Consider the following 21,030-nt stretch of genomic DNA (forward strand, 5'->3'; position numbering starts at 1 on the left):
ATTTATAAAGGTCTGCTTTGCCATCCTGGAGCTTCCATGGGTCTGACACAATTACTCGCTTGTTTTAAATTGTTAGGAGGGTAACTATGGTCTCAATGTAGAGAATGTACTGAACATAGTAATCAAAAGTTAGTTCCTTGAAGATATCAGTGGAAACTGTTGAAATGTTATAATGGAAATGATAAAAGTTTAAACAATGGCACTTAATAGAGTCAAAGAGGAATGGAGAGGAATAGAGAACTTAGATGTTAACCTCTATGAAGCTCTGAGACTAAAGAGATGGCAAATAGTGAGAAAAGAAAAAAAGTACAAATAATACTTTAGTAGTAAATCACACAGAGAAACCAGGTCAGGGAAGTTCAGCATGTAACTCTAAGTACCTCTGTTACCAAACCAAACTCGAGTCAGCTTACACACAAGCAGTAAAGCCAATCTACAGACACCAGGTTGTGGAGAAGAAAGCATTTATTTTAGGGCACCAAACAGGAGTCTGGGATAGTTAACGTTCAAAACTCCCCAGTGGGTTTCTGCAGACCATTTTCAAAGGCAAGATGAGGGAGAGAAGCTGCAGGGATTTTGGTTAGCTCATGAGCAATTCTCTCACTACTTGATGGTGAGGTAACAGGGCAGTGGCACAAGGGTTAACATTATCAGTCCTCAGGCTCTGGTAGGTCTGGAGGCTAATACCTGTGGTCATCAAGTAGTTAATTTCTTCCATTTGGTGGGGGTTTTAACATCAGCAAAGCAATTCAGGAAATGTGCATTAGATACTGTTATCTAGGTACTTCTGAGAGGATCTAAAGTAGAGGGTATGGGGGAAGGGTCTACCCCAGAAGGCCCCACAAGGTACTGCTCAGTTACACCTCTAGAGTAATTTCCATTTTTTTCTGTAAGCCAAGAAGTGAAGGAATGAAAAGTAACAAATATTTGATTTTTTCCAGTAAAATATTTATATTCCTTTTAATAATTTCATTTTCAATGTCAGCAGTAGCATAATCACTACAAATTTAAATTGAGTTATTTGTAATAATAGACTTCGTCTCTGAACAAGGACTTGTTACATATAAATACCAGCATACCTGAATCTAGCTCAGTGGGCTGCCAATGCCCTGGGCAAACTCCCAAGTATGTAACATCAAACATAAAGCAATTTTGTTTTCAGGATAAAGGTTTAGAAATCCCATGTTGGTTCAGGTAACAAAATAATTGCAGACACATGTTACTCTTGGTGGAGAGAGAATACTCTATGATCAATACAATGCTTACAGATCTGTGGACTTGATTATTTATAGCAGTTTTGAACTTTTCCGCATTTCTATTTGACAGCTTGTCCAGTTTGTCAATTTGTAGGAATAAAACACAATTACTTGTTGTATTCAGAGGACATCAGCCCTGATATATTGCCTCTTCTATGGATATTTACAGTCATTGGAAAAGACTGATGCTGGGAGGGATTGGGGGCAGGAGGAGAAGGGGATGACAGAGGATGAGATGGCTGGATGGCATCACTGACTCAATGGACATGAGTCTGAGTGAACTTCGGGAGTTGGTGATGGACAGGGAGGCCTGGCATGCTGAGATTCATGGGGTTGCGAAGAGTCGGACACAACTGAGTGACTGAACTGAACTGAACTGATACTTTATGTGGAATTCTTTGAGGTTCTCATGGATTTCCTTCCTTTTAAAATCATTCCCTATTTGAAAATAAACTACTACCCCAGTTAACACCATAAATGATCACTAGCAACATAAAAAGAAGAGAGTCCCTTTAAGTTCATCAGGTTCTAAGTAAGCTCCCCAAAATTCAAAGGCACACAGAATATATTAAGTGTACTAGTTTAATTAGAATTGAGAAATTTCTATCATGTATGGTCATTCTTCCCCATTAAAATCTGATAAGATGTCTGATACCAGTGGAAAAGGCATCATGTCAGTTATGAAAAAGGGATAAGTCATTTATATTCTTCCCTCCTTATTCTTACACCATCTGTGCAAACAATTTCAGTATAATCAAGCAACCTTTACCCTTAGAGAACTAAGAACATGGTCTCGAATTTTCTTGGTCCTTATACCATAAACAATGGGGTTAAGAAAAGGTGGTACCAGCAGGTATATATTGGCAATGAAGATATGAATATGGGGGGCCACACTGTGGCCAAAACGGTGAGTGAGGAAGGTAAAGACAGCTGTGGAGTAGAAAACGAGAATGACACAGACATGGGAGACACAAGTGCCTAGGGCTTTAAGACTTGCTTCCCGCGATGGAAGATGAAAGACTGCACGAAGGATTAGGACATAAGACACAGCAATGAATAACCCATCACAGGAACCAATGACAAAGGCCATACTGAGGCTGTAACGCTTGGTGGGCCCTGTGTCTACACACGCCAGCTTCACCACAGCCATGAACTCACAGTAGGTGTGGGCAATGATTCGAGTCCTGCAGTAGGGCAGCTGTCTGAGCAGGACAGGATGTGGGGAAAAGAAGGCCACTCCCCGCAGTACCACAGAAGCTCCCATTTTAGCGATGCAAGTGTGGGTGAGAATGGTGGTGTGGCGCAGTGGATGGCAAATGGCCACATAACGGTCAATGGCCATGGACAAAAAGAAGCCTGATTCCATAGCAGTAAAACTATGAATGAAGAACATTTGGGTCAGACAGGCATCAAAGGCAATGTCCTGGGCTCCAAGCCAGAAGAGACAGAGCATGCGAGGCAGTGTAGACGTGGAGAGGACCAGGTCAGTGACTGAGAGCATGCACAGAAAGAGAAACATAGGCTCGTGGAGGCTTCGCTCTGTCCTCACCACGGCCAGAATGGTCACATTCCCCACCACCGCCACCACATACATGGAGCAGAAGGGAATCCCAATCCAGACATGCAGGTGCTCCAGTCCTGGGATGCCCATCAGCGAGAAGGTGACAGGAGAGGGATGAGAAGTGTTGAGAGGAGGCATGATGGTTTTTTCCTTGATTTTTATCAGTTCTTCTAAAGATAAAGTTGCCATGCCAAGATGATCACAACCAGAAGGTGGAAATATGGGAGATTTAGTTGAGGATGACCCTTAATGATCTGTTTCTAAAACAATTCAAATTCATAACCACATGAATTTTAATTCACTAGGATCAGAGAAATAAAATGTGTAATATCATACCAAATACTGTGTTTGCAAATACATAAAGATCATTCATGTGTCACTGCATATTTTCATAGGTGCATATAGGTCATCTTATCCATTTATTTCCAACAAAAGTTTTCTCTATTTATTTAATTCAACAACTATTTGTTAAGCAGTTACTGTGTAACAAGCCATGTCCTAGGCACTGGGAATAAAGTAACACACATCAGACATTCTTCTCAAGGAGATTACACTCCACTAGAAAAACATCACAATAGGATGGTGATAAAAAAGTTATGTAAGCTGATATCTAAATTTTGGAGCTCACACTCTATCTAGGATATCAGACATTCTTGGAATGGAAATAGCAAGAAAAATTACTGTGAAGCAGGAGCAAACAGATAAGAGTGTCAGTGGTGGGAACTTAAAAATCAAAAGAGAAAGCAGGAGGCGATGAAGGCAATTTTTCCACATCAATGACTTAATCTTCACTTCCCCACTGTCCATTTTAGCAAAACATCAATTTTATAAGTGACTGTGTTGAGAATATTCTAAAATTATCTGCTTCAGTTTCCTCTGTAAAACCTTTATGAAAGATATTTTATTTTCCAATGATTATATGGTTCCAAATTTGTTGTAGATAACCTGACTTGGTGTATTTTCATCTGTCACTCGTAAGTTCTCCATACCACAAGTTCCATAGGATTTATATTTCCTTTCCACTCCTTCCTGTGATAGTTGCCTGAAAATTATATTGCTAACATATTCACACTTTTCCAAATGCAGTATCACAATGTGAAAAGTGCACAGTTAATATTTAAACTATGGATTTATGACTTGATAAAGTGGAGTCTAAGAAGAGCATGCTCAGATTCCCCAAGGTGAATAATACAAGATATTATTCCTCAGAATGCAGAAGTATCTTCCAAAGCCATCTTGGGTTTTGACTTCCCTCTTCAAGCTGATTTTATGTCAGTGATAAACAGAAACTATGTTCTTTGGAGCAAGACTTAGAAAAGTCCTCCTTAATCTCTCAATCAGTATTTCTCTCAAGTGAGAAGACTTTCCATGGCTGTAATTCATTAAATGGAGACACTGTAAAACTTTTTGGGAGTTATTGAAAATTCTTGTTTCACTAGAAGACTGCATAACCCACAGCCTAGGTGATTTAAGTAGTAGAAATAAACAATCTCCACCTCCTGTTTTAAGATAAAGAAAGATAAAATGCAGGCAATCAAGCTTCTGGAGTTACACATTAAACCTGGATAACTAAAAATTCACAGGGCTACATGCAGTAAAAATGTGATATCAGTTGGAGTATTTCCAAATGAGAGAATGATCTTGACACCTTTGGGTTGGCTTCTTAAATGACAATAATATATCCCATACCTCTGGATCTCATTTGTCACACTGCCTATGTGTCTAATATGAAGCATGGTGTATTATGATGTCAGATTTTTCCTGTTTTTTTCTACTGTATACCCTTTAAATAAAGACATTATTATATGTTATTTGGAAAAAAAATAAACAAGGACTATACATATATATATACATATGTGAATATATATGTATATGTGTATGTGTGTGCTACATCACTTCAGTCATGTCCAACTCTGTGCCACCCTATGGATTGTAGCCTGCCAGGCTATTCTGTCCATGGGATTCTCCAGGTAAGAATGCTGGGGTGGGTTGCCATATCCTCTTCCAGGGGATATTCCCAACCCCAGAGATAAAAGTCAGGTTTCTTAAGTCTCCTGCATGGACAGGCTGGTTCTTTACTAGAGCCACCTGGGAAGCCTATAAATATATATGCACACGTATATACATGAAATATATATGTATATGAATATATATGAATGTCTATTAAGGTTAATGCTTTTCAATATTTTCCCATACTCAGTATTTCAAACAGGCTATTTCACTGTAGAGATAGGCTCTCTTGTGCTCCTTCATTTATTCCTCCAGAAACCCACATTCTAATACAAGCAGAGCTGTTCATACTTGATTGGTAAATTGACCTGCCTGTGTGCATGCTCACTCACTCAGTTGTGTCTGACTCTTTGCGACCCTGTGGACTGTCTGTTCATGGAATTCTCCAGGCAAGAATACTTGAGTGGGTTGTCATTTCCTCTTCCAGGGGCTCTTCCAACCCAGGGATCAAACTTGCATCTCCCGTGTCTCTTGCCTTGCGGGGGGAATTCTTTACCACTGAGCCACCTGGGAAGCTCTCTGTAAATTGCCCTAATGATGTCCAAAGTATCAGTTATTGAATACATCATACTGCTTTATGCTTCTCATAGTTCTAGTGGAGGGCTAAGCCTACATGGCAAAGAAGCCTTTGGGATCTCCTCCAGATAAAGGTGATGGGTGTGGAGGTGGGGGCTAAGAAGGTTAAGGAAAAGAAGGACTCTTTATACCATTACAAATTATTTTGTTGTAGAGAAACCCTTGGTTACTAGTTATCTGTTCTCCCCCATCTCCCATCAAGGCAGCTACCCTGAGTTGTACAACCATCAGCTCTTGAGGAGAAATATGATTTCTCAATCAAGTTCTTATGTTCTCAAACAAGTTATTCTGAAGATAATGTGAACTCATAAAGAAGCAAATAATTATCCCTTAATATGCTTACCAAAATCATGTAAATGCACTTAAGTGGTCCAAATACCACTAACTGAAGAATTGTTTTCTAGGCATCTACATTTACCAAGACTTTATTCTAGTGAAAAACTCTTGAACTGCACATATGTGGCTTTTTGAACGATTTACCTTATAAAGCACACCATAAAGAAGCAAGTTGTAATGCAGTAAACTATCGAGTGGGATATGAATTCTATAGCAATAATGGCAATCAGATCAGATCAGATGTGCCTAAAGGAAAGTCTCCTTAAGTGGTACCTAGAATGGTATCTAAATAACATATTACTTCTGGTCTTGGGAACTGATATATATATATATTTGTGTGTGTGTATATATAAATATATACAAAACATAGACATAGGTATAGATACAGGTATAGATATCAAAAAAGAGCACAAAGTTCCATTAGAAAGAGCAATCATAACACAATGAACTGAAAATTTTATGTAATTTGGATTCAATGAGTACACAACAGATGAGATTCTATGGGCAATAAAGCACATGAATACATATATTGTATAACCTACAGAGAATTTTATTATCCAATGTTTACAACAGTGTCTTTGACTTATTCATATATGTTGTATGCATAAACACAAAATAGAACACTGCAAAAGATGAAAAGTACACACACTGATGGATACACACATCAGTTTTCAAAGTGCTTTTGTCTACAAGCATGCATGATATGATCACTAGGATGACATCTGCTTGAAAATACCAACCTGTGAGTCCAGATGACACAAGGTATCCATTTTCTTGTTACCCATGTTTTATTTCTTTGAATAAATTATGCAACAAAATAATTTTAAAAAGAGAGATAATCCTTACTTCTATGATATCCTTAGAAAAGATCTATGTCTCCTAACATCTGGTTCTTTCAAAATTTCATCCACTGAGAGTAAGTGTGTATTTCCTCTGCTCAAAGACTATTTCTCCTTCTTTGAATTTAGGTAGTTCATAAAATAAGATGGTGTGTTTTACAGAACCTCATGTCTTATAAAGTTATACTGAGATCACCCTTTTCTCCACCCTTCTCTACTTTCATGACAACCCTAAGTCGCTTATACAAGAAACTGATTTAGAGCCAACAAGAAACTCAAAGACCTAGCTTTTATATGTAGCAGCCTCAATATAATATTCTCAGAGGATAAGCAAGAATTACATTTGTCACAAAGGGGTCCCTATGGAATTAGTGCCAGAAGGTAGACTATTTTGTGTACTTGAAGTAATTGATAATCTACATAATTTGAGAGCTAGCAGTTTATTTCTGTATTTCCTCTGATTTTAGTGACACATGTAGCCATTCTACAAAAATATGATATTATTTAATGTCAACCACTTAACAGGACCTGAAATCCTGAAAAAGGTCAAAAAGGCAAATAACATATTGTTTATTCCTTTGATTAACACAGTTTAATTACAACTTGAAACAAGAGTGAGTGACTCGATTTCCTTTGGATATATTCCTAAAAGTGCAGTTACTGAATAATATGGCACTTCTGTGTTTTGCTTTGTTTAAATTTTTGAGGAAACTCCATACTGTGTCCCATCATTACTGCACTAATATGTATTCTCACAGAGTACAGGGATTTCTGTTTCTTCACAGTCTGTCCAAAATTTGTTGCTGTTGTCTTTTTTTCACACTAACCTTCATAATAGGTGATATCCATTGTGACTTTGATTTGCATTTCCCTTATGATTAGTGATGTTGAACACCTTTTTCATATAAATATTAGCCATTCATGTCTTCTTTTGAGAAACATCTCTTCAGGTCACTTGCCTAATTTCTAATGGAGTTACTTTATTGTTGCTGCACTGAGTTACATGAACTATATGAATTCCTCATATATTTTGGATCCTAACCCCTAAACAACTCCATGGCTTGTAAATATTTCTTCCTATTCCATAGATTATTGTTTATTCTGTTGATTGTTTCCTTTTAACAGGACAGAATCTTTTTAGTTCCACACAAACCCATTTGATTATTTTTGCTTTGCTGGCTAATTTTTGATGCCATATCTAAAACATCATTGCCCAGACAAATGTGAAGAAGCCTTTTCCCTCCATTTTCTTCTAGGAGTTTTATGGTTTCAGGACTTTAATTTATTTTACTTCATTTTTTGTATGATGCCAGATAGAGCTCTAATTTCATTCTTCTGCACGTGGGTGTCCAGTTTTCCCAACCATTTATTGAAGAGAATATCCTTTTGCCATTGTGTTCTGGCACCCTTGTAGACTGTATAGGTTTATTTCTAGGCTGTGTTATCTGTTACATTGATCTGCTTTCTCTGACTTTATGCCAGTTCCATACTGTTTTGATTACTATGCTGCTGCTGCTGCTGCTAAGTCGCTTCAGTTGTGTCTAACTCTGTGCGACCCCATAGATGGTAGCCCACCAGGCTCCCCCGTCCCTGGGATTCTCCAGGCAAGAACTTTGGAGTGGGTTGCTATTTCCTTCTCCACTGCATGAAAGTGAAAAGTGAAAGTGAAGTCACTCTGTCATGTCCGACTCTCTTAGTGACCCCATGGACTGCAGCCTACCAGGCTCCTCCATTCATGGGAGTTTCCAGGCAAGAGTACTGGAGTGGGTTGCCATTGCCTTCTCCATTTGATTACTATAGCTTTGTAATATATTTTGAAATCAGGAAGTGAGATACCTCCATCTTTGTTCTTACTCAATATTGCTTTGACTATTTGAGATCTTTTGTGATTCCATATGAATTTTAGATTATTTTTTTCTATTTCTGTTTGAATGCCATTAAATTTTCAATAGGGATTACACTGAATCTGTAGATCAATTTAGACAGTTTTGAAATTTTAACAATACCAATTCTTGTAATCCATGAATGTAATGTCTTTCCAATTACCTGGATCTTCTTTCATTTTTTTCTCAATAGCTTTATAATTTTCAGTGTTCAAGTGTTTTGCCTCTTTGTTTATGCTTGTTCATAAATATTTTATTCTTTTTGTTGGTATTCTGAACAAATTGTTTTCTCAATTTTCTTTTAGAATTGTTTACTGATTTTGTACAAAAACAAAATGATTTCTCATACTGATTTTGTGTTGTGCAACTAAATTTATTAGTTCTAAGAGTTACAATTAATAAACCAGAATACTAAGCTATTCACTAGTATCAGAAGTAGTCATACATTCTGCACTTTATTCTTGCCATCCTAATTCTTCTTCAACTGGCTCTCCATCACAGCTGCTAAACTCACTTATCTGCTTTGTACTAGAAGACTCCATCCCATATTACCCTGAACTTTACTAATAATTTCTCTCAATGCCCAACTTTTTAATGATGACTCATTTAATACTTTTAAAAATAAAGAGAAAAGTGGTTATATTACACTATAGACAAAAGTTGAGGTTAAGTATTCAGACATACACACACACACACACACACACACACATGCATTTATTCATTGAGTATTTATTTCAATATATATTCTTCCCAACATGGAAATGAAGGATTTTCATTTATTTATTTATTTATTTGCCAATTTTGGAACCATCCATTTTCGAATCACATAGAGAGAAAAGATATATCTAAAGGAGCTGAAATAAGATTGATTATATTCTTTGCAGCCACAGATGGAGACGCTCTATACAGTCAGCAAAAACAAGACAAGGAGCTGACTGTGGCTCAGACCATGAACTCCTTATTGCCAAATTCAGACTTAAATTGAAGAAAGTAAGGAAAACCACTAGACCATTCAGGTATGACTTAAGTCAAATCCCTTATGATTATACAGTGGAAGTGAGAAATAGTTTTAAGGGCCTAGATCTGATAGAGTGCCTGGTGAGCTATGGAATGAGGTTCATGACATTGTACAGGAGACAGGGATCAAGACCACCCCCGTGGAAAAGAAATGCAAAAAAAGCAAAATGGCTGTCTGGGGAGGCTTTACAAATAGCCGTGAAAGAAGAGAAGCGAAAAGCAAAGGAGAAAAGGAAAGATATAAGCATCTGAATGCAGAGTTCCAAAGAATAGCAAGAAGAGATAAGAAAGCCTTCTTCAGCGATCAATGCAAAGAAATAGAGGAAAACAACAGAATGGGAAACACTAGAGCTCTCTTCAAGAAAATCAGAGATACAAAAGGAACATTTCATGCAAAGATGGGCTCGATAAAGGACAGAAATGCTATGGACCTAACAGAAGCAGAAGATATTAAGAAGAGATGGCAAGAATACAAAGAAGAACTGTACAAAAAAGATCTTCACGACCCAGATAATCACGATGGTGTGGTCACTGACCTACAGCCAGACATCCTGGAATGTGAAGTCAATTGGGCATTAGAAAGCATCACTACGAACAAAGCTAGTGGAGGTGATAGAATTCCAGTTGAGCTATTTCAAATCCTGAAAGATGATGCTGTGAAAATGCTGCACTCAATATGCCAGCAAATCTGGACTCAGCAGTGGCCACAGGACTGGAAAAGGTCAGTTTTTATTCCAATGCCAAAGAAAGGCAATGCCAAAGAATGCTCAAACTACTGCACAATTGCACTCATCTCACACACTAGTAAAGTCATGCTCAAAATTCTCCAAGCCAGGCTTCAGCAATATGTGAACCATGAACTTCCAGATGTTCAAGCTGGTTTTAGAAAATGCATATGAACCAGAGATCGAATTGCCAACATCAGCTGGATCATGGAAAAAGCAAGAGAGTTCCAGAAAAACATCTATTTCTGCTTTATTGACTGTGCCAAAGCCTTTGACTGTGTGGATCACAATAAACCGTGGAAAATTCTGAAAGAGATGGGAATACCAGACCACCTGATCTGCCTCTTGAGAAATTTGTATGCAGGTCAGGAAGCAACAGTTAGAACTGGACATGGAACAACAGACTGGTTCCAAATAGGAAAAGGAATACGTCAAGGCTGTATATTGTCACCCTGCTTATTTAACTTCTATGCAGAGTACATCATGAGAAATGCCGGACTGGAAGAAACACCAACTGGAATCAAGATTGCCGGGAGAAATATCAATAACCTCAGATATGCAGATGACACCGCCCTTATGGCAGAAAGGGAAGAGGAACTCAAAAGCCTTTTGATGAAAGTGAAAGTGGAGAGTGAAAAAGTTGGCTTAAAGCTCAACATTCAGAAAACGAAGATCATGGCATCCGGTCCCATCACTTCATGGGAAATAGATGGGGAAACAGTGGAAACAGTGTCAGACTTTATTTTTCTGGGCTCCAAAATCACTACAGATGGTGACTGCAGCCATGAAATTAAAAGACGCTTACTCCTTGGAAGGAAAGTTATGACCAACCTAGATAGCATATTCAAAAGCAGAGACATTACTTTGCAAGCAAAGGTTCGTCTAGTCAAGGCTATGTTTTTTCCTGTGGTCATGTATGGATGTGAGAGTTGGACTGTGAAGAAGGCTGAGTGCCGAAGAATTGATGCTTTTGAACTGTGGTGTTAGAGAAGACTCTTGAGAGTCCCATGGACTGCAAGGAGATCCAACCAGTTCATTCTGAAGGAGATCAGCCCTGGGTTTTCTTTGGAAGGAATGATGCTAAGCTGAAACTGCAATACCTTGGCCATCTCATGTGAAGAGTTGACTCATTGGAAAAGACTCTGATGCTGGGAGGAATTGGGGGCAAGAAGAGAAGGGGACAACAGAGGATGAGATGGCTGGGTGGCATCACTGACTCAATGGACGTGAGTCTGAGTGAACTTCGGGAGTTGGTGATGGACAGGGAGGCCTGGTGTGCTGCAATTATGGGGTCACAAAGAGTCGGACACGACTGAGAGACTGATCTGATCTGAAGGGAGCCTCAAGTATTTGGCTCAAAACGAAGGGCTCACTATCTTCTAAAAGATTGTGTTTAAAGGATAAGTAAGTTTGTGTATATATGCACATATATATAAAGAGAGGCTGCTTCATTAAAAGAAATAACTCTCAGTTGTGCAACACAGCTTGAAACAACTGTGTTCATACTGCAGAGCTGAACATGGTGGCTCCTTACTCATCACAGCTCCAAGCTCCAGGTAAACAAGGTTTCTGCCAAAAGGAACATCAATCCAGACACAGGAAAAAGGTATAGCCAAACTAAGTATACATTCATGTAGTGACTTGCTGCTGCTAAGTCGCTTCAGTCATGTCCGACTCTGTGTGACCCCATAGATGGCAGCCCACCAGGCTCCCCTGTCTCTGGGATTCTCCGGGCAAGAGTACTGGAGTAGGGTGCCGTTGCCTTCTCCTGTAGTGACTTAGAAGTTTTAAAGAGTATTACACGGACTATATGGGCCAGAGATAAGTAGTAAGAAGGCAAAATACCAACAGAGACATGAAGAAATAAAAAGAGGATTCCAGTGTATCCTGATCCAAGAAAACGTTGACATTAATTCTTGCTTAAATGACTTCACTTTCAACTCTGATTAATCAATTTTAATTACAATAAAGTGAACAAAGTCAGAGAAAGACAAATACATATGATATCACATATGTGAAATCTTAAAAAATGATATAAATGAACTTATTTACAAAACGGACAGACCCAAAGACATAGAAAACAAACTTATGGTTCCCAAAGAGGAAAGAGGGAGAGGGATAAATTAGGGATATTAGATTAATAGATACACTCCTATATATAAATCAGAAAAGCAACAAAGTCCTACTGTATAGCACAGGGAACTCTACTCAGTATTCTGTAATAACCTATAAGGGAAAGAATCTGAAAATAATATGTGTAACTGAATCGTTTTGGTGTATACCTGAAACTAAAGAACACTGTGAATCAATTATATTTCAATTAAAAAAAATGAAAAAAAAATTTTTTTTCCTTCAAATCCACATATTAAATACTTTACCATTCAAAATAGATGAGGAATATTGTGAGAAATACAGCTAGAGAAGGAAGATTATATATATATATGTGTGTGTGTGTGTAAGTGTACATATATATACGAATGTGTTTATATAGATATGCATTTTTATACATATGCATGTATACACAAACTAACTTCTCCATCTCCCACAATATTCCCTATCACAATGAACTGTAATGACATGAAATGTATGTATGATCTTTGTTTCAAGACTATTCTTTTTCTATATCCATCCCTTTGCTTGAATTTCTTCATTATGTTTTTCACTCAGTAAGCTTCAATTTACAGTTTACAATTCAAATAAAATCTAAGACATGGTAAAACTTATCTGTGGTAATAAAAACAAGAAATGTTAATAGTTGCTTGAAATGAAGAGAGGTTTGGATGATGATTGGAATGTGGCCTAAGGGAGTCTCCAAGATACTGAAGAATTTCAGTACCCAAAAATAAGGTGATGATTACATAGTAGTAATCATATATTAAACATATATTAAAGTAAACATATATTAAAAGTTCATCATACTGAGAAACAGAATCATTATCCTTTTGATGGACATTTCAGTCATTGGGGTTAGTCTGAAAAAGACTACTACAAAAATTACCATATAAGACTTACCGTGGACTTATATGTGTTACATTTTAGTAAATACTATGTAGTAGAATTGTTGGGTCATGAGGGAAGTTTGTATTTCTTTGAAAGTAAAATTCTAATAGAGACAAAAAAGATTAAACCATATTGATATGGGACATACAAAGAATACACATATATGTACATACATTTATACATACATATACTACTATTCAATAATGTAGCTATAAAATGAGAACTCTCTCTTTGTCTTTCTTGCTTTATACTTTAAAAATGAATATTTTACCATTCTATGTATATGAATGGCTTCAAATTCTTTGTAGAATAAGACAATATTAAATAAATGAATAAATATACACATAAATATATACAATGAATAACATTTCTGAAATGCTTTTCGCCTAAAGGAGATTATATTTTTTAATGGAAAATCTCAAATTAATAAATGCATATTGGAGAAAGGAGAGAATGGGGAGGCAAATATTCCAGAAGGAGTGGACAACTGATGAAAACCTTACCTTGAGAAAACAGTGCGACAGGCAAAGAAAAAGAAAGTGAGAAAAAAATAGAGAAAGTGGGAGAAAGGAAGGAAAGACACAAGAAAGAAGTGAAAGACGAGCAATTATAAAGGAGTAAAATGAAAATCAGAAAGTAGAGAAAAGAAGGTAAGATAATGAGATGGGAAGAAGGGAGAGATGCCAGCCTTTAGTATAAATTCCTGAGGAAACTATGAAGAAAAAAAGAATAGTAAAAGTAATGAAGATGATAACAGTGCATGAAAGCATTTTCTTCTCCTCATATTTCAAATGGATTTTGTTTGTGTACTGAAGCTGGATAAATAATTCTGAGGCTGGACAACTACTGACAACATAATACCCCAAATAAAAACATAAATAAGTAAATAAACAAAAATGTGATGGCATCATGTGAGGATTGAAAGTGAGTGCAGACAGTTGAGCCTCACTCAGAAGAAAACTATCTAGGTGGACACCCTCATATTTTGGTCACTGTCACTTAAACCCCCACAATCTGCATGCTTGCTACAGAAAGGCATCTTCTCATTGCAATCTTAGTTAATTAATGATTTTTGAAGTCAGTGAGTGAACTACTAAAGCTCTGGGTCAGGAAACAGTCTACATTTGCAACCTCTGAGAGGGAAAACCCATTACTGACAATCTTCTTAGATCCTTACCTCTTCAGTTCAGTTCAGTTCAGTTCAGTCGCTCAGTCGTGTCTCACTCTGTGACCCCATGGACTGCAGTATGCCAGGCTTCCCTGTCTATCACCAATTCCTGGAGCTTACTCACACTCATGTCCAGTGAGTCAGTAATGCCATCCAACCATCCTTACCTCTCAACAACTATCAAACTCTTCTGTGACATTCAATTAGTATAGTTAGCTTTGAATAAAACATATTTAAAACCTGGCTACTCAGTAAGTCTCCTTTATAATAATGTATACCTGTGGCAGATTCATGTTGATATATGGCAAAACCAATACAATATTGTAAAGTTAAAAAATAAAATTAAATTAAAAAATAATGAATAACTTTAATGTTTTTTAAAAATATATTTAAGAGATTCAGAGGGTTATCAGCACATACCAAAGCTTTGTATACCTAAAACTGTAATTCCAAAGAGTACTTTAAGCCTTTAGAATTCTAAGCCCTTAGAGTAAATGGGACAGAAAAGAGCCCAGCGATGACCTGCTGGGCAGTGTCCTCACTCACACTCAGCCTACTGCTTCTGCTAGAGGGAAATAGAATAATATTTTAAAATGCTGCCTTGGTCATTCATTTTTCTGTCCATCACAATATCATTTCTGTTCTCTGTGTTTAGAATTTTTCATCAACAAAAAGAGAGTGGGGGAGCTAGATTAATATAATTTAGATTTGAAATAATTTTCCACATAATTTGGTCTCATTTTGTTATTTATAGTCCTCAAGTAATTTATTGTGTATGAAAAATTGTTCCCATGATTCTAGATTCAAGTCACCTGGAGGCCTGTTGACTCTAATGTTCTTTGGCTTCCTGAAAACTAAAAAGAATAATTATGAGCAACAGACCATCTATGTCTGTAGAGATATGGTATATGTTTGAGTGATATGGAAAGTAAGACAATATAGGAAAATTGCAAGCCTTGAAAAGGTTTAGTATCTTATCAATTTATACAAAATATTAGTCTTCTTTGTGACTGGGCAAAAGATATCCCAATCTCCTTTCTGGCTTATTGATTCTATTGGAGATCATCTATTAGCACCTTTTCTTCCTCTTCTTCTCAATAAGTAAGAATTAGATGATCCTGTATGTGACTGGATTATTTAAAAACTATGGTGCACTGGGATGACCCTGAGGGATGGGATGGGGAGGGAGATGGGAGGTGGTTCAGGATGGGGGACACATGTATACCCATGGCTGATTCATGTGAATGTATGGCAAAACCCACTAGAATATTGTAAAGTAGTTAGCTTCCAATTAAATAAATTAAAACAAACAAACAAAAAGCTGCTAAGTGGCTTCAGTCATGTCCGACTCTGTGTGATCCCATAGACGGCAGCCCACCAGGCTCCCCCATCCCTGGGATTCTCCAGGCAAGAATACTGGAGTGGGGTGCCATTGCCTTCTCCAATGCATGAAAGTGAAAAGTGAAAGTGAAGTTGCTCAGTCATGTCCGACTCTTCACAACCTCATGGACTGCAGCCTACCAGGCTCTTCTGTCCATGGGAATTTCTAGGCAAGAGTACTGGAGTGGGGTGCCATTGCCTTCTCCAATGCATGAAAGTGAAAAGTGAAAGTGAAGTTGCTTAGTCGTGTCTGACTCTTAGCAACCTCATGGACTGCAGCCTACCAGGCTCCCCAATCCATGGGATTTTCCAGGTAAGAGTACTGAGTGGGGTGCCATTGCCTTCTCCAATTTCCTAACTATATGATACTAAAGATATCACCTTACTATTTTGGCCGTGGTCAATCTTATACATAGGAAGATGAAGAAAGCTCTTAAGCTCTGGAATTTTCATCTTCTTGTGAGTTTTTCTTTTTTTTTCCCATTTCTATAATCAAGGAGTTTTCAGTTGTGTGTATTGTTTTGCTTCCTCAATATTATTAGCTTGTTTCTTGGTAAAATAACCAGTTTTTTCATAGCTACTACAGATAATATCTGAACTGTGCCAACCATCAATCTATTCTATATATTATCTCATTTAGCACTGAGGTAAGGGAGGTTATTACTCCTTTAGAGGCAAGTGAACTCTAATATTCCATAAAATCTTCAGCAAGATTCTATAGTTAAGTGTGGGAGGGTGGGATCTAGGATTAGTAGCCAGATGATCTTTCATATTTTCAAGCACTTAATTTTAACTTCTTGTTTTTCAGTCACTCAGTTGTGTCTGACTCTTTGTGACCCCATGGACTACAGCACACCAGGCTTCCCTGTCCTTCACCATCTCCTGGAGTTTGCTCAAACTCATGTCCGTTGGGTCCATGATACCATCCTACCATCTCATCCTCTGTCGTCCCTTTCTCCTCCTGCCTTCAGTCTTTCCCAGCATCAGGGTCATTTCCAATGAGTTGGCTCTTTGCATCAGGTGGCCAAAGTATAACTGTGTTAACTGTGCTATGCTGTGCTTAGTCTCTCAATCCTGTCAGACTCTCTGTGATCCAATTACTGATAATTAGACAACTAATCTGATAAAACATTGTCATCAAGTGGGTGTGACTATTTATTTTTGCCTTTACAATTCAGGCAATTTTTGAATTCAGGAGATACTGATTTATTTGGATTCTGAGATTTCCTTTTCTCTTAGCTTTTATCATTTCTCACAACTCACACGTAATTATTAGCAACATCTTCCACACATTTCATCATTTCTCCCACTACATCCTTCCAAATACTACATAGAAATATAAAAGAAAATTATTTGTCATAACATTTATTGCTTTAATCCATATCTTATGACTATTATGACTATAGTATTAATATCAGTACAGTATATAGCATTCATATCAGTGCAGGATCACAAGCAAAGAGATCTCAGTGTACCTCCATCATTCTTTTTTCATTCATATGAGAATTATTACACAAAAAATCCCTTTTATACCTCTATGCTGCTGCTGCTGCTGCTAAGTCGCTTCAGTCGTGTCCGACTCTGTTCAACCCCATAGACGGCAGCCCACCAGGCTCCCCTGTCCCTGGGATTCTCCAGGCAAGAACACTGGAGTGGGTTGTACATGTGCTTTAAGTGGCTATGAAACAGCTACTTATATGATCTTTTCAAGAGACTGACATCATAGACAAACAAAAATAGAGACTTCCACTTATATTCATAAATGGCTTCCTTTTCCATGGTATATGAATATGACCAGATCAGAGGAAACCTCTTTGTGGGAGTAGTTTCAATCAGTTTTTAGGCATGGACAGAAAGTAGTAAAATGTGAAGTGGTCCAAAAATTACAGAATGATTAATGAAACAGACATTAATAGGAGATAAAAATAAATTTCTTAAATTTAAGATTAGGTTCTTATAAAAGGGAACCCAAGTCAAATACAGAAAAGAGTATAAAACTAGGGAGGTACTAAGAGTTGGTCATTATATTCAAAAGTGCTTCAGAATCTAAGCCACAGCTAATGAACCACAGTATACTGTAGAGAGTCATTGTACAATTTGGGATCATAGTACAGTATAAAGCTATTAAAAACAAAAGTTGGATCCCCACTGCATAAAGCAGAAGGATATACAACTAGTTATCTACTGAACTTTAACTTGTGGGGAAAAAGCATAATATCATGCATCCAGCTATATGTTACATGTAAACTATCTTAGTTCTGCTTTTGACTCAATTCTACCCTATTTTTAGCTATTACCCTTCTTGAAATATTTCTCTCTATTCTTTTTTTTTTTTTTAATTTCCTAAAGCCTCCCTGTAAAAATATCCTCTGTATTTCACCTTCCCTATTCCATGCAACAGTTCTCCTTAAACATAAATGAAGGATAATTTATAGAACCAACAACCCCAGAAGCCTTTAAAAATAGATCACCTTCTCCAAGTCTCCTCTAAGGGGCATGCTTAATGCCCTGCCAAATAGTGACTTGTTCAGCATCTTGATATTGGAATAAGTGAATGTAAGATAGCTAAACTCACTCCTACCGATCTACAATTGAGAACTAATGCCAATGACTTGGGGATAAATAGCATGCTCTCTGGGACCAGGAGTAGACTGCTTAAGGGTGGAGATTCCCAATAGGATTGTGGACTAATGATCATGGGTGATAGAAACAGTACTTTCTGGATCCTTAAGAATCCTAGGGAGAATTTTCACTTACAAGAAAATTGGGTTGGTATCTAGAGATAAAGAAAGAAAGCCTGACAGTTTTGCAAATAGCCCAGACTCTAGGTCAAGGAAAATGCAAGAAGAGTGTTCTGAGTCATAGTTTCTACTTACATAAATGATGGGTTAGAAATCCTGAGACTTTTCCCTGTTGTCTCTAGTAAAGGTTTTGTAGGATGGCTTTCTACTGCCATTCTGTCATCCTGCATAGAACCTCTCAATATTCTGGCCTGATTGTCATCTAAAGCACTAAGTTTATTTCTTTAATGTCTGATATGTCTTAATGATAGTGAGGTCAGTGTCTTGTTTCACTTCTCATTCATTCTCTTCTGTAGGTATGAGAATCAGCGGTGAAAATAGATCACTAACATCCATGGAATCCATGACCATGTCATATATGGACCCCAAAACAGTGACACTGATTGGTATCCCTGGACTGGAGCATGTGCAGTTTTGGATTGGGTTTTCCTTCTTTGCTGTGTGCCTAGTGGCTCTTCTGGGAAACATCATTTTACTGATCATTATCCCTACAGAACGCAGTCTGCACCAGCCCATGTACATCTTTTTGGCGGTGTTGGCAGCCACTGACATAGGACTCTGTATAGCCATTGCTCCGAAAATGTTGGCTATCTTCTGGTTTGGCTTTTATTCCATGGCCTTTGATGCTTGCTTAGCCCAGCTGTTCTTCATCCATGCCTTGCAGGGCATGGAATCTGGACTCCTCTTGGCAATGGCCTTTGACTGCTATGTTGCCATCTGTGATCCTTTGAGGCACACAACCACCCTTACACCTTTCCTCCTGGTTAGTATGGTGCTGGCTGTGGCAATCCGAGCAACAGTGCTCGTTGGCATTTTACCCATTCTACTCAAAAGATTGCACTTTTTCCAATCCATTGTAATTGCCCACTCTTACTGTGAGCACATGGCTGTGGTCAAGCTGGCTGCAGAGGACACCCATGTCAATAAAACATGTGGTCTTTTTGTAGGTTTCACAATTCTAGGATTTGACATGATTTTCATCCTCATTTCCTATACCCTTATTTTCCAGGCTGTTTTTCATCTACACCAAAAGGAGGCACAGCTTAAAGCGTTCAACACGTGTACAGCTCACATTTTTGTTTTCCTTGAGTTTTATATTCTTGCCTTTTTCTCCTTCTTCAGCCATTGGTTTGGACATGTTGTGCCCTCTACCCACATTCTTCTGTCTACCATCTACCTCCTTGTGCCACCTGCACTCAACTCTATTGTCTATGGTGTGAAAAATGAGGTAATTCGCAAGTGTGTGGCATGGATATTTTTCCTGAATCACTGATAATAGTGGTGATCCATCAAATATCAAGATCATAGGAAGAATATTTTCATTTCCTAAAGATAGAGATGACATTGGCTAAACTCTGCATTTATTATTGTTAAAGACTTCACTTCATCATACTCAAACTTTTAGACATTTATTTCACAAACTACAGATAGAATAAAATAAAATCTCTTCAGGTTAATACTGATATTAGTTCTATTTAATAATTTTATTTCTAATTTCATTTTTATTGCTTTCTTTTAATTTTTATTTAATTTGTAATCATGTTATTTATTGATAGGACAATTCATTAATATTTTTCAATATTTACCTTTTGCAATATTTGTATTTTAAACTACAGTTACATCTTAAACCATTGTCTCTTCTGCAGCTCAGAATTTTGGCATTTTGTCTTAAAGTGCTGTAATACTCCAGTAACTAATAACAAACTGTCATTCATATCTTCCTGGCTTAAACTTTAAAAACACCAAATCAGAGTCCCTCATTTGGAGTAGCTTCTTGAGTCTACCTACATTCCTAATATATCTTACTAGATGAGAGCAGAAAATGTTGGTTACAGTCTAGGGTAGATATCCTAGTGCAACAGTCATAGCTAAAGGAGTTTTGTCCAGGTTTACAGTTGCTACCACAGACTTTCTACTGGTGCCATTGACATCATTTCTGTTACCCCTAGAGCATCCCTCAAATTGAACTGCCACCTTAACCATTGTAAGCTAGCCTTGAAATCTGGCTGCCCTATCAAAACTCCAGTCTTCAAGCAAGCACAGAGAAATTCCTAGGTGATTCTCCATAAGTTGGAGCTTTCACAAAGTAAGAGAGAATCAACCCACAGCTCAGTTTCATTTCCATTAGTTCTGCCTAGCCCTGTGTTTGTCATCAAGATGTATGTCTAAATTGTTGCGTCTCCTGGGAAAGAGTCACACAGTCCTAATAATGATAGGAGTCAAAGCCTGCTGACCTTTTCGTATATGGGCTTGCCAGTATTCTCACTCAAGGTCAGTCAGGTGGCATGGCTTAGTTTGGCCTGTAATCATCATTTGCCCCAGTGGTATTAATATCAGTTCAGATATGGCTACATTCATGGGTAGGCTCATTTCATGTCCAGAAGTGGAGAAGAGAAATCTTTCTTCCAATACAGATATAATTTCATTCCAACTTTCATAAATTGTTCTTCTGGATTTAGATCCTTAAATGTGAGCAAT

General features: G+C 37.6%; 2 protein-coding genes across 2 annotated transcripts; one reads left to right on the top strand and one right to left on the bottom strand.

Moving 5' to 3' along the window:
• Positions 1 to 2,010: 2,010 nt before the first annotated feature.
• On the bottom strand, positions 2,011 to 2,980 carry LOC133261323 (olfactory receptor 52M1-like). Its single transcript, XM_061439818.1, has one exon. It carries the CDS (start codon positions 2,953 to 2,955, stop codon positions 2,011 to 2,013), a length of 945 nt encoding a protein of 314 aa, XP_061295802.1. The 5' UTR covers positions 2,956 to 2,980.
• Positions 2,981 to 18,886: 15,906 nt separating this feature from the next.
• LOC133261324 (olfactory receptor 52A1-like) lies at positions 18,887 to 19,825 on the top strand. The gene has a single exon (XM_061439819.1). It carries the CDS (start codon positions 18,887 to 18,889, stop codon positions 19,823 to 19,825), a length of 939 nt encoding a protein of 312 aa, XP_061295803.1.
• Positions 19,826 to 21,030: the final 1,205 nt, after the last annotated feature.

The sequence above is a fragment of the Bos javanicus genome, chromosome 15 (genome assembly GCF_032452875.1).
Source record: "Bos javanicus breed banteng chromosome 15, ARS-OSU_banteng_1.0, whole genome shotgun sequence".
In the NCBI taxonomy this organism is placed as follows: Eukaryota; Metazoa; Chordata; class Mammalia; order Artiodactyla; family Bovidae; genus Bos; species Bos javanicus.

What these genes read in the sequence shown, in the direction of transcription:
- LOC133261323 (XM_061439818.1), bottom strand. Translation starts at nt 2,955, where the DNA reads ATGCCTCCTCTCAACACTTCTCATCCCTCTCCTGTCACCTTCTCGCTG.
- LOC133261324 (XM_061439819.1), top strand. Translation starts at nt 18,887, where the DNA reads ATGGAATCCATGACCATGTCATATATGGACCCCAAAACAGTGACACTG.